The sequence below is a fragment of the Eurosta solidaginis genome, chromosome 1, assembly GCF_040869045.1.
Source record: "Eurosta solidaginis isolate ZX-2024a chromosome 1, ASM4086904v1, whole genome shotgun sequence".
In the NCBI taxonomy this organism is placed as follows: Eukaryota; Metazoa; Arthropoda; class Insecta; order Diptera; family Tephritidae; genus Eurosta; species Eurosta solidaginis.
This window is the reverse complement of record NC_090319.1, coordinates 95,106,807-95,120,728: the sequence shown is the minus strand read 5'-3', so window position 1 is coordinate 95,120,728 and position 13,922 is coordinate 95,106,807. Positions and strand designations below refer to the sequence as shown.

General features: G+C 34.5%; 1 protein-coding gene across 1 annotated transcript; it reads right to left on the bottom strand.

The window, feature by feature from the left end:
- Nucleotides 1-11,428: 11,428 nt before the first annotated feature.
- Nucleotides 11,429-13,573, bottom strand: LOC137237361 (polycystin-2-like). Its single transcript, XM_067760898.1, has one exon. It carries the CDS (start codon nucleotides 13,571-13,573, stop codon nucleotides 11,429-11,431), a length of 2,145 nt encoding a protein of 714 aa, XP_067616999.1.
- Nucleotides 13,574-13,922: the final 349 nt, after the last annotated feature.

Here is a 13,922-nt window from a genome sequence, read left to right as displayed (position 1 = left end):
GCCGCTACAACGTGAAGGAAGGACGAAGGATAAATAATAAAATCCCTTCTACATGTTCGCTTTTTTTTAAGTGACACCGTTGGAGCGAAAGGTCAATACTTCGCACGGAACAGCTGCCGCACACAAACGGATATGCATGATGTACCACGAATAAGTCGTGAAACCCAGACGCAGTAACCTCCCCTAGTTTCAGGGTCACCATTAGTTTACAAAGAGCGAAAATATACTATACAAGTATACGCAAAACGGGCCTTATCAGGCCACCACTAGTCAACAAAGAGAAAAAAAATGCTAAACTATTATACCTACGAAAAGCGACCCTTATCAGGTCCACAAACAGTTTGCGAAGAGAAAATATTGCTAGACAATTATGTTTTACATGCTATAGATTTACTTTTGGATTATTTATATCATCCATATGATGACAAGAAAAAACTGGAGTATAACCGATACTGGAGTTGAAAACGGAAATATTCCAAGCCGAACTTTTACCGTAGCAGATACCGATACCAGATCCAAACTAAAGCCGAAATTGCTACAAAAGCCTCCTGGCTAGAGCCAGAAGGAAAACCCGGAACCGTAATTGAAGTCAGTACTACAACCGAACTAGTATCCAAAAATTAAACCGAAAGCAAAATCGGTTCCGAACAGAGGAGCCAAAAGAAAAATTGGATCAAAACAACCATTCAATGGCGCTGAACCCGAAAGTTCTGTGGCATAGCGACTCAATTGAAATTTTCAACACACCCGTGCTTTTTTTAATTAAAAAAGATTACATCTAAAGACATGGAGTACATATCCTTCAAAGAAACCTGCACCTCAAATACATACACGACGAGTTTCCAACGTTAAACGTTATTATGTATATAAGTATCTTCGATATTTATTACGTTACTAAATTACTTAATTTTTACTTAACAAAATACATGAAATTTTAAAATAAATCAGTACTTATTCATGAACATACTATTAACTCAGCATTTTATATACAATCTCATCCCAAATTTTCAACATCTCTTGGAGACAGTAACGTTAGTATTCATACATACATGTATTGAAAATAAGGTCCACTACAAAAAACATTTAGCAATAGCATTTCCCAATATAATTTTAATACTACAAAATAGCGACCTTAGGCAGATAAAGTAGGAACAATATAATTCCTAAAAAGTTGTATCTCACTTTACATTAAACTGTTTTGGAATATAAATACATACACTAAAAGATGCATACAATACAAAACGGTCCCTTATTTATATATCATAAACAAAATTAATGTTGCGACCATTGGATATTTTTCAAATCAATTGGTTCTAGAACCATCTCCCATAATGGAGACATTTCACGTAAACGTTCGACATGTTTGATGTAGGTATCGGTAATATAATCAACCTCTTCAATGGTGGTAAAACAACCAATACCAAATCTATGAAAATTTAACAATAAATTACTTTCAAATTAACTAAACAATTCAGTACGGTAAACTCGTATACCTTATTGAACTATGTGCCAAATCCTCATCAGTTCCAATCGCACGTAGGTTCCAGTGATGCAGAAGTACACGCTGTGGCACTAGACCACGCCACATCTTTTAAGCCCATAAGTAATGATAAATTTAATAAACCACTATACCTTTGCTCTGGATCACCAATATACCATGTTATAATCTGGAAGTGATGCGATCATATAAACGTTTCGACAGAAAATCTATAAATTTCTTATCATATTCCATTTCTTTGAGTGTAAGATAACATGCAGCACCAAATCCAGTAACAATAATCCGAAGGCGGAAAAGAAAAATTTTAGTTCGTTCAAAAGATATTCCCAAAAAACCGAAAAATGACCCCGGAGTGCTTCGAGGCCGGGGTGGGATCCATTGTATTTTTGCGGTAGCGGCCTTCGGCCGCGCTTATAAAAAATTAATCTGGGTGGGTCCAAAACCGGTTTGGAGACCAAAACTATATCTGCGCAAAGCATTACAACGCGCACATGAAAATTTTCAATTGAAAATTTTCAACTGCTTTTGCAAATATCTCTTGTCCAACACAAAATAATTTACCTCCGCCTTCTGATTATTGTTGTTGAGGTCAATGCGCGTCTTTTAACACCTCTCTCGATATTTATGGACGCATATATGTCATGTTGTCGTATAGAATTATCAAGAGTTGATGCGCTGGAAACGTTGAAGAAGTGATTCAGCTGCTATATGTAAATAAATAATAACAATAAATTAAATATATATCATTTAAAAATCAGCTAATTACCTTTATTTTCCATTAAAAATGCCTTTTTCCTCTAGCTTCATCAGCAAACCAACTTTTTTCTTTTTTGTTTTGGCTTTGTTGACGAAAATTACATGTGACATTTTTCTTCTTCCATAACTTTTGACAGAAGAAATTGAAAGAACGATTGACAGTTTATGTACAATCGGCAACAACAAAGTACACGGGAGGGTTGCATTTTCGCTAATGCTTCTACCTGGTAATTGTACCATGCCTGATGCAAATCTAAGGTCTAGAGTTGCATTTGTGGTACGTAGGACTACTTCAAGCTGAGTTGCATTTGATAGTTTAATAAAACTTTGTAGTATTTACAGATGAAATAGTTGCATATATTTCCGCGGAAATAAGAATACTAGAAGATTTGTACCCTGCAACAATGCGGAAACATACGGAAAGCTAAATTTATTTAAATTAGAGTCAAAATTAAAGCGCCACACGTGTAACATGGATAAATTTCACTTCTAAGGCTGTTTACACAAATGCATAAGGGCAAAATTATATAAACGGTTTGGTCACTTCAAAGCAAAGATAACGTACGGCTTCATGGTTTTTCTTATGGCTTTGTCAAAGCGTAGGCACGCAACCAAAGCATTTATGTAAATTTTTCGATACTTCGCCCGACAGATGAATTAATGAATGTAACTGTGTAAATCCGCTCCAAACTCCTATATGACACTACTTTATTTTCTATGTATTTTCCTTGTATTTTCTCTTATATTTTTTGTCAAGGGAGCCAATAAGGTTTCAGTACTGGTGTAAGTGTGTGAACTATAGTAACAAATAAGGAGGCTAAGTTCGGGTGTAACCGAACATTACATACTCAGTTGAGAGCTATGGAGACAAAGTAAGGGAAAATCACCATGTAGGAAAATGAACCTAGGGTAACCCTGGAATGTGTTTGTATGACATGTGTATCAATTGGAAAGTATTAAAAAGTATTTTAAGAGGGCCATAGTTCTATAGGTGGACGCCTTTTTGAGATATCGCCATAAAGGTGGATCAGGGGTGACTCTAGAATGCGTTTGTACGATATGGGTATCAAACGAAAGGTGTTAATGAGTATTTTAAAAGGGAGTGGGCCTTAGTTCTATAGGTGGACGCCTTTTCGAGATATCGCCATAAAGGTGGACCAGGGGTGACTCTAGAATGCGTTTGTACGATATGGGTATCAAACGAAAGGTGTTAATGAGTATTTTAAAAGGGAGTTGGCCTTAGTTCTATGGGTGGAAAAGCCTTTTCGAGATATCGCCATATAGGTGGACCAGGCGCGACTTTAGAATTTGTTTGTATGATATGGGTATCAAATTAAAGGTATTAATGAGGGTTTTAAAAGGGAGTGGTGGTAGTTGTATATGTGAAGGCGTTTTCGAGATATCGACCAAAATGTGGACCAGGGTGACCCAGACCATCATCTGTCGGGTACCACTAATTTATTTGTATACGTAATACCACAAACAGTATTCCTGACAAGATTCCAAGGGCTTTTGATTTCGCCCTGCAGAACTTTTTCATTTTCTTCTACTTAATATGGTAGGTGTCACACACATTTTACAAAATTTTTTTCTAAAGTTATATTTTGCGTCAATAAACCAATCCAATTGCCATGTTTCATCCCTTTTTTCGTATTTGGTATAGAGTTATGGCATTTTTTTTTTCATTTTTCGTAATTTTCGATATCGAAAAAGTGGGCGTGGTCATAGTCGGATTTCGGTCATTTTTTACACCAATACAAAGTTCGTGAACTAAGTTTAGTAAAGATATATCGATTTTTGCTCAAGTTATCGTGTTAACGGCCTAGCGGAAGGACAGACGGTCGACTGTGTATAAAAACTGGGCGTGGCTTCAACCGATTTCGCCCTTTTTCACAGAAAATAGTTATCGTCCTAGAATCTAAGCCCCTACCAAATTTCACATGGATTGCTAAATTTGTGTTCGACTTATTGCATTAAAATTATCCTAGACAAATTAAATGAAAAAGGGCGGAGCCACGCTCATTTTGAAATTTTCTTTTATTTTTTATTTTGTTGTACCATATCATTACTGGAGCTGCATGTTGACATAATTTACTTATATACTGTAAAGATTTAACTTTTTTTTTAAATTTGACTTAAAAAAAAAAAAATTTTTTAAAGTGGGCATGGTCGCTCTCTGATTTTGCTAATTTTTATTAAGCATACATATAGTAATAGGAGTAACGTTCCTGCCAAATTTCTTCATGATATCTTCAACGACTGCCAAATTACAGCTTGCATAACTTCTAAATTACCTACTTTTAAAAGTGGGCGGTGCCACGCCCATTGTCCAAAATTTTACTAATTTTCTCTTCTGCGTCATAAGTTGAACTCACCAACCAAGTTTCATCGCTTTATCCGTCTTTGGTAATGAATTATCGCACTTTTTCGATTTTTCGAAATCTTCGATATCGAAAAAGTGGGCGTGGTTATAGTCCGATATCGTTCATTTTAAATAGCGATCTGAGATGAGTTCCCAGAAACCTACATATCAAATGCTTGTCTATGCAAGTTAAAATGGTAGTATTTTTGGACAAAAACCATATGCCGATGTGTATAATTTCGTCTAGATTTTTTTGAGTTTGTGTTATGCAAAATTTTGCCTTAACAGGACTTCGTTCATATTTACACATGTTGCATATAATGCAATTGTTTATATATTTATGTATTTCTAGTTTCAATTTGGGAAAATAATAAATACCTTTCAACACTTTGTAAGTTTCACCTGTGCCGCTATGATTTTTATCAGCGTGATGTTTTGCTATTAGTTCCAAGAGTTTATCTTTTTCAGATATGTCTTCTAAATATTTACAACATTTTAAAAATTCCATTCCAGGAACTTTGGAGAAATAGTTAACTACTGTTTTTTGGAATAATTTAAAGGTATCAAAATCATTACAGAAAATACCGACTGTACTTTTCGCGGGTAAAAGCTCTTGCAAAATTTTCAACACGGCTTAAATAATCAGCAACTTGGTTAGTTTTACCTTTAACGTACTCAATGTCAAAGTCGTATTCATTGAGCTTTATCTTCCAACGATGCTATTTCATGTTTGGTTATTTTATTGAATTAAGCAAAACTAGAGGACGGTGGTCAGTCTTAATTTTAAATTTTCTACCAAATAAAAAGTGCCTAAAGTGCTTTGTGGCCCACACGATTCTTTCGCTATTGTACTATAGTTGCATTCATGTTTGTTTAGTGTTCTTGAGGCAGAAGCTATCGGGTGGCCGTTTTGAGACAAAACGGTTCCGAGCGATGCATTACTAGCGTCCGTAGAGAGAAAGAAAATTCTTTAAAAATTAAGGTATGCTAGAATGGGACTCGAACTTATAAGTTTCTTTAACTTAAAAAATGAATCTTTGTAATTCTGGTCATTTAGATTTATTTTTGCGTCTTTTTTTAAACATTTTGTCAATGCAAGAGCTATATGGCTATAGTCCTTAATAAACTTTCTATAAAATCCGGATAGCCCTAGGAATGATCGTATTTGCTTTCGAATCTGTGGAAGTTTTATTTTATTTATAACCTCTATTTTATCAGGGTTTGGTTTTATACCTTCTCTCTTAAAGAAATGACACTTGTCAATTTGGACTTTTAAATTATATTCAGAAAGTCGCTTGAATATTTTTTTAATGAGTTTACATGTTCTTGCAAAGATGTTGAAAATATAAGTATATCATCAAGGTACACTACACAAATATTGTTAACGTAATCATGTAAAACAAAGAAAGAAAAGATGCGGGCGCGTTTTTGAGACCAAATGGCATGCGATTATACTCATAATGACAATTTGAATTGGAAAAGGCAGTTTTGTGCCGATTTTCAGAAGATAAAGGGATTTGGTGAAACCCTTTACCCAGGTCCAAAGTATCTTGAATTGCCTAATTTGGAAAATAAATCCTCTATGTTGGGTATAGGGAACTTATCTTCAATGGTAATGTCATTGAGCCTTCTGTAATCAATGACAACGCGCCGTTTTTTTACTTTAGAATTGTCCATTTTTTTGGGAACTACCCAAATTGGGGCATTGTAACGACTGAAAGATTTTGTCAATATTCCCGAGTCTAGGATTACCTTTATTTGCTTTTCCACTTCTTCCCTATCGATTTGAGGGAAACGATACGCTTTGGAATATACAGGAATATCATTAATGGTCATATATGTAAAACTCCTATATTGCTAATAGAAAATGCTCGCAAAGTGTTTTGAATTCGAAATCAAAACAAGACAGCCTATAAAATTTTTGGGATTGTAGCAGCATAAGTGTGACAAGAAAAAATTTAAATTTAGGTACATTCGGTTATTTAATACAAAAACCAAAACGTTTAAAAAGCAATATATCGGCACTCTGATGTTTGGGAATGTACCTAGCCTTTTGTAGCAATATAGGAGTATTACATATATGTTAATGGTAGGAATTTTATGTTGGTATTTGATAATTGACATCACCTTTATAAAACACTGAATTAAATCTCTTTATCAAACTTGTAAGATTTTCTATTTCCTCGTTATTTAAATGATCGGTGTTTATTTTATCTGTAATTTTTTTTATATCTGGCTTATGAAATTGAATATCAATCATATCAGAACTTAACTGAACCAACTCCGGCTTAAGTGAAACCCTATTATCAAATACTAACTTACATACTGAGCATTTTGTTCTTAACTCTCAATTTTCAAAATCAATTACCGCATTCAAAGGATCGAGTATATTACAACCTAAAATACCATCAAAATAATTGTTACTTAGGTCAGCCTCTAACATTTCTATATTTGTATTTTCCTTATTAAATTCTTTGAATTGAGGAATGGTTACTTTCGATTCTATGGCAGCTTTCGAAATTTTTGTTTTTAGTAATATACGCTTACTTAATTTTTGTCTGAAAGATGTGTTAAAAAGGTTTTTATTAATTAATGAAGTCGCTGCACCAGAATCCACTAACAATTTTAAAGGAAATGATTTAGTCGTAACAATTATATGGGGAACTAACTGTGTCGTCTAAGTGAAAATTTAAGATCTCTATATTATCTATTTGGGGACTCTACGCTGAGGGTTGTTGATGAAATATCAGATCTTGGTGTAGTCTTTGATGCGAAGTTTCTATTCCACAGTCAGATTAATTATGTCATTGCGAAGTCTTATTCCACACTCGCGTTTATTCGCCGTTTCAGTATGGATTTTAGTGATCCTTATACTTTAAAGCTTTTATTTTCAACCCTAGTGCGGTCTAAACTAGAATATGCTGTTTTCATTTGGAGGCCGTACCATGCCTGCCATATAGACCGACTTGAGCGTATTCAAAAAATATTTTTGCGATTTGCCCTCCGGTCTTTGCGTTTTCAGGACCCTGTTCCAACATACAGTTCTAGGTGTCTTTTAATTAACCTTAAATCTTTAGTGAGTAGAAGATCAATGCTTTCATTGACATTTTTATATGATATCATCAATGGGACGGTTGACTCGCCCTATCTTTTAGAACGTATACGGTTCAATGTACCATCGCGAACCCTTCGATGTCACGATTTTTTCTGGTTAGATAGATTTAGAACGACTTATGCTTCCAACTCTCCAATTGCTAGGGCAATGAGGGAGTTTAATTTGCTGTATTCTATAGATATTGATTTTGCATTAAATAAATTTAGGTTTAAACTGCTATTGAATGAAATTATTTGAATATTTTATATTTATTAGTTAAGATATATTAGTAAATAGTCTGTAAGGAGGTTCTGATTGTCCTAGACTATAATATGAATAATATGAATAAATATGAATAAAATATGAATATTTCCATTTGTTCAGCTTGCGTTGTCCTCATAGTATTGGAAGTAGGTCTTCCATTCGTGGAAGCGGATAAACGAGAATGTGAACTCCTGGAATTTCTGTTACGTTGTTGTGCTTCTCGGGAAGTACTCGCGGAATGAAATTTTGGTTTCTGTTATGGCTATAATTGTTATTGCCTGATGCTCTCTCACGAGTTAGTTGTTGTTGTTGGTTTGAGTAGCTGCTTCCATATATGTAATACTTCTATATCACTACTACTGAACTGTGCAGCCTGTCAAACCTTACAGTACAGATATACCACGAGAGAAGGAGACAAAATCTCAAGACAGTCGTTAAATTTTTGTAAAAAAGGGGCTTAAATATATGTATATTTCAACAAGACGTCTTGCTTCTATCAATATTGTACATTAGGCTATTTCGTTCTCCAAATGAAAAAGTAAGCTTTTGTTTTCCATTAGTATTATAAAATGTTTATTGTTTTAAGAACTCCGCAGAATAGCATTACATACTGAGTGTGCAGATATACGTATTTAAATGAGCCCTTAGGGACCAAAAAGCGACAAAAAAAGTAAATAATGCCAACTGACAACTATGAATATCTCATGCACAGAATTAACAGTTACAAAATATGCGTAGGCGCCACGAATGGCATAAATTGAAAACAAATCTAGTTAGCGGTCGTAAGATTTTCAGTTGTTATAAGTAAAATTTACAAAATTGATATTATTTCAATACCAGTAGCGGCCAAAATTTACTTCGTTAAAAAACTCAAAATAAATAAAATTTTGAAAACTTTTATATATCGTTTGTTCAAGCTAATTCACTTTAAATTATTTTTAAAAACGTTTAAAGGAATGCGTGTTGGGATGTATGTATAAGTATATTTTTATACATATATATTTGAATTTTTTGCATTTCAAAAATATGAATTTTTCGCCTTGTTTTTTTTTACTATTTATGTAAATAATGTACTTTTCATTGTTTAATCGACTAAACTGAGACTTTATAACAATTAGTATGCAGAAGTTGGGTAACGGGGATAGTGACCCGTTGTTACCCCTTTAATACTTTTTTTACACACGCTACTACAATTCACTAACACTAACAAAGCCCGCGCATGCGCAGAACATAAGGGCCCATTACTGATACTTAGCATATACTTGACTTGACTTGGCGTAAACTTGGCAACTTAGCCATGATTATACTTCAATTAGCCCATACAATCTGGCATCATAATCAATAAATGTCAATTTGTATGACAAAATGTCAAAACGAAATGGGAACAAACAAATGGCATCTCAAAACGTAAACGTCACTTAGAACTTACATAGAAAATCAAAATTCAAGAGACTCCTAAGTCAAGTTAAGTGTTGCTAAGTTTTGAGTAATCAGTAACATGCAATGTGCATGTAACAGAACTGTAAGTGACAGTCCTCAAGACAAGTCAAGTCTATGCTAAGTATCAGTAAAGGGCCCTCCCTATACATTTGCACAGTTTCAGCAAATAATGATTGACAGAAAATTTGCACATTAGGAAGATTGGAAGGTATTGATATAGAAGTATTATATATATGGCTGCTTCTTAATTTTTTGTTGTTTTTATCTGAGCTTTTATAAAAGTAATCAGTTTCAATTAAAATTTATTTGGCAGCAATTAAAGTAATTGTATTTCTTGCCTTTAATATTAGTTTTGGTTTAAAGGGTAATTTATTTATAAAAATTTTTAAAATCATCTTTTCGTTAGATGCGCTATAGTACCAGTTATTGTTTTCGATATTTGCTTTTAAGTTTAATTTTGTCAAAAGTCCAATAAAATATTCGTCTACATTCATACCTCTACATTCTGCAGCTTTGATTTTATTCACAATGGATTCTATACTTTCGCTTATATCAAAATTTGTTTTCAAAATGTTTTTTATGTGTTCCCATTCCAAACGATTCCCATTATTGGTTAAGGAAACGCTCGCCTTACCTACTACTTTATTTCGTATTCTTATGTCAAATAGTCGTAAATAGTTGGGACACAAATCAACGGTGATCTTTCGCAGCTCTTCTATTTGTAAAATAAATAAGTCCAACTCTTCGGCTCATCCGTTGAATTCTGGAACGCCTGCTAGTAAATCGAAGCTGTTTTGTCGCGCCATGATTGCGGTAGTTATTTTGTTATAAATTTCTTTCAAGAAGATTTGTCTTTACAGCTTTAAAATGCCATTTTTAAATACAGTTTGAATGTACAGTACGTTGTTTTTTTGTTTTTTTTTTTTCAGTCAAATATTGAAGAATTGAATATTTCACTTTATATAAATATAATGGCTAATTAAGGTTATTGTTGTATATTTTTATTTGCTTATTAAAATGCATGAAGTGTTAATTAAAAAAATTTTTTTTTGAACTGTTTCACTTGCGTTTACTCTTGATTTACAAGATTTGTATACATGTTCTCACAATAATTTTTTTTTTTCACCAATTTCACACTGTTTTCCGCTTTCGCGACTGCGCCAATCAAATAACATCAATCCCAACCATGGCGGAACAATACAAGGTGGCAGCATGATGACATACCTACAAACATAAAAAGAAATTCCATGTATTTTGTTTTTGTAAATTCGATGGACCAATGTCAAAATCGTATCTACTGCGTCGGAAGTTGATGTATCAAATCAAATAAAAAAAGTTTATAATCAGCTGTCCCATGCTGCCACCTTGTATCGTTCCGCCGTGATGCCAACTCTTTTAATAGTTTTTTAAAATATTTTACTAATGGTTTTAAATTTTTGTTTTCCGTTCGTAAAAACTTTATGTTAAGCTTTTGATGCCGATCTTAAGACAATATAAACGTAAGCTTAAAAACTAACTAAAGGTAAAAAGAGAAAGAAGATAGATGAAAGTAAACTGAAAATTAAAATAACGGACCTTTCCAAAATGAGAGTAAGCTGCTCTCCAGAGAGTAATAACATAACTACAGGGGAAACCTAGAAGATGCAAGTCACCTCGATAAGTAAATTCTTCTATCAGCAAACAAGGATCATGCCCTACATATATCTCATCATTACCATCATTATATATCATGCGGTGTAGTTTACTGTTAACATATGTTGATGGCGATTATTTTATCTTAAAGACGACAGTTGGACGATGACTTCCACTGTAAGAGGTTTTCAGTTGAAAAATCTTTTAGGCTTTACTGGTTACTATGTATTTTGCAAAAATTTTGGAAACAATTTTTTTCAATGCAGTAAATTTTATTTACAAATTCTTAACATTTACAACAATATCCTTTATCAGTTTCCCTTAGCGGAACTCGCATGATCCACATAGATTGTTGAAGACCGTTAAACATCTACTTTGAAAATTAATAAGCGTAACGTTTAAACCAGCGTTGATAGCGCCGCAGTATTGCCACCTGTGTATTCATTTTGTTGGCCATCGCACGCACCTGCCTTAACTCGCGCAGCTTGCGACTATATGCAGGGGTCTCTTCCTTATCTTTTGCTTTCTCAAGTTGTTCGCGTTTGTGTTCAGCCTTTTGCACTGACTTCTCTATGTTTTCTTTAACATTATCCTTTCCCGGATCATAAGCGCGTGCATTGCAACAACTACAACAGCATGTATTTTTGAACCAACGCCAACAGCCGCCAAATTCTACGCGTAAAAAGTCCAAAAAGCTCAGTTCACTTGCCTCATCATCATCTGGCGTGTTTTTATTCTCCGTAAAGTGATCACAGATCAGCGTGATAAATAAATTAAGCAATATAATAGCAATAACAAACATTAGAAGCGCATATAAAATGAAGCCAAGTGTGAGGCCACCATAAGTCAAATCTTCAGGACTAACAGTGTGACTGAAACCGAATGAAAAGCTCATTGCTGCCGAAAAGCTTCTGAGTAGACGCGTAAAATGTGGAGTGTAATTACCATTGATTATATAAGAAGAAATACCAATAGCAAATAACCAAACGATTATGACCAGCAAAAGCGTTAGCAGCGCCCAACGTGCACGATACAGGGTGCGTGTGAAGACACGAAATGGTTTGGCAAACTGAAATACCTTCCATAAGCGCAACGTAGCCAAGCAAATAAGAAAACCAATACACAAATTAGCTAAATAATCGATTTGTGCTGGTATACGAAAATCGACGAAATCCAATTTCATTGACGTATCAATTTTTCGCATCAACTCTAATACTTTAAATTCGCGCACAACGATTATAATTATAATGAAAATATTCAACCCAATAATAATGCAATCTACAATGTTCCATGGCGAGGCTGATATCTTTGTCTTGTACATCATATTCAGTATCAAATTCTTTGTAAAATATATCAAGACGAAAAGGTAAACAAGGAAAATCAACAAAAATATGCCCGGTATATTATCCAAATTCATAAGCAACTCTACACTCAGCACTTCGATGTGCGGCAGCACATTTCCGAAGGGCGTATACTCCAATAGAATCGTGCAAACGCTAAAAATATTCGGGTCGACATTGTACAGCGTAAAATCAACAAAGATCGCCGCGGTATAACGGTCGATCCAATGCGATTTCTTGAGATACCGCAATATTTTCTTACTATTCTCATAATCGCGTGACAAAAAGGCAACATAACCGTTATCCTCTGCATATGTGTGTATATCACCGTAATGCAGTTTCGGTGTAAACAAATTCCGTTCCATTTGATCCTCCAACCATGGACCATAGGTATGTATGTATTGGTTTATATAACGCAAATCTTCGAAGGGCAACTTCCAACGCGGCATAAAGCTCTGTTCCACAAAATTCGGCGCACTCAATTGTATGTGATTATCTGCGCGGCGCACTTGACGCAAACGCACGACACTCATCAATTTTGCTATACCATATTGGATCCAACCAGGTTCCACAATCACTTCGCCATTATAATCTTGTCCCAAATTGAAAGCTTTAACTATAATACGATCCAAATAATCGTAGACATCATCAATACTATTCAAATAAAGCAGACCAGTTTTATCGAGACGTTTCTGCAATAGTACCGTTTCAATTGTGTTCGTATTATAATAGGCTAATGGATCCCGCGAACCAACTACCAAAAGCAATAATAAAAAGAAATACAAACCATACAAACGCATATCATTCAAGATTTGTTTATATTTCAGATTTAACGATTCATTGTAATGTGCGGATGTGACATACATCGCGGCATCATGGCTAGCCATTTGCAAACGTGCAAGCGCATCTTCATAGTAGTTATCTGTAGCATCCGAACGTCCAACATCTGGTCCCTCTTGTACGGGTGGCTTCTTTTTCAATGCGCTATACGTTGCATATGCCAGAAATTTTATAAAATCTCCAATGAGCACATGGAAGAACAAAACGAATGCGATGACGAAGAGCAATGCGCGAAACTTGCGCGATTCGTGTCGAAAACCGGAAAAACAAGCGACGAGTATGAGGCAGAGCACTGCAGTCGAGATGCATACGCCGAGTAATATAAAAATCTTGCGTTGAGCTTTCATTTTGCACGGACACGAAGTCAGAACCCGAATTTTGAAGTGATAAGAAAAAAATATTCGCTCTTGATTATTGTAAAAATGTTTGTCAATTGAAACATATTTTTTTGACACATTAAATTGGACTATACTTAAGTAACAAATTACAAGAGTCTGTAAGAATTCACAGTTGCCGACATGTTTATAAGCCTAAGAAAATGGGGCAGATTAAGACTTACAACTATGGTTGAACATCAAAAATTTGTCCAGAAAATGGAATAGTGTAAAAGACCTCTGAGGACATCATGTAGCGAGCTACGCCTGTAATTAATGGTTATTTATACTTATATGAAGTCAATTGGAAGCACTAAGGGAG

Bases quoted from the DNA above. Each gene is read 5' to 3' on its own strand.
- LOC137237361 (XM_067760898.1), bottom strand. From the start codon at position 13,573: ATGAAAGCTCAACGCAAGATTTTTATATTACTCGGCGTATGCATCTCG.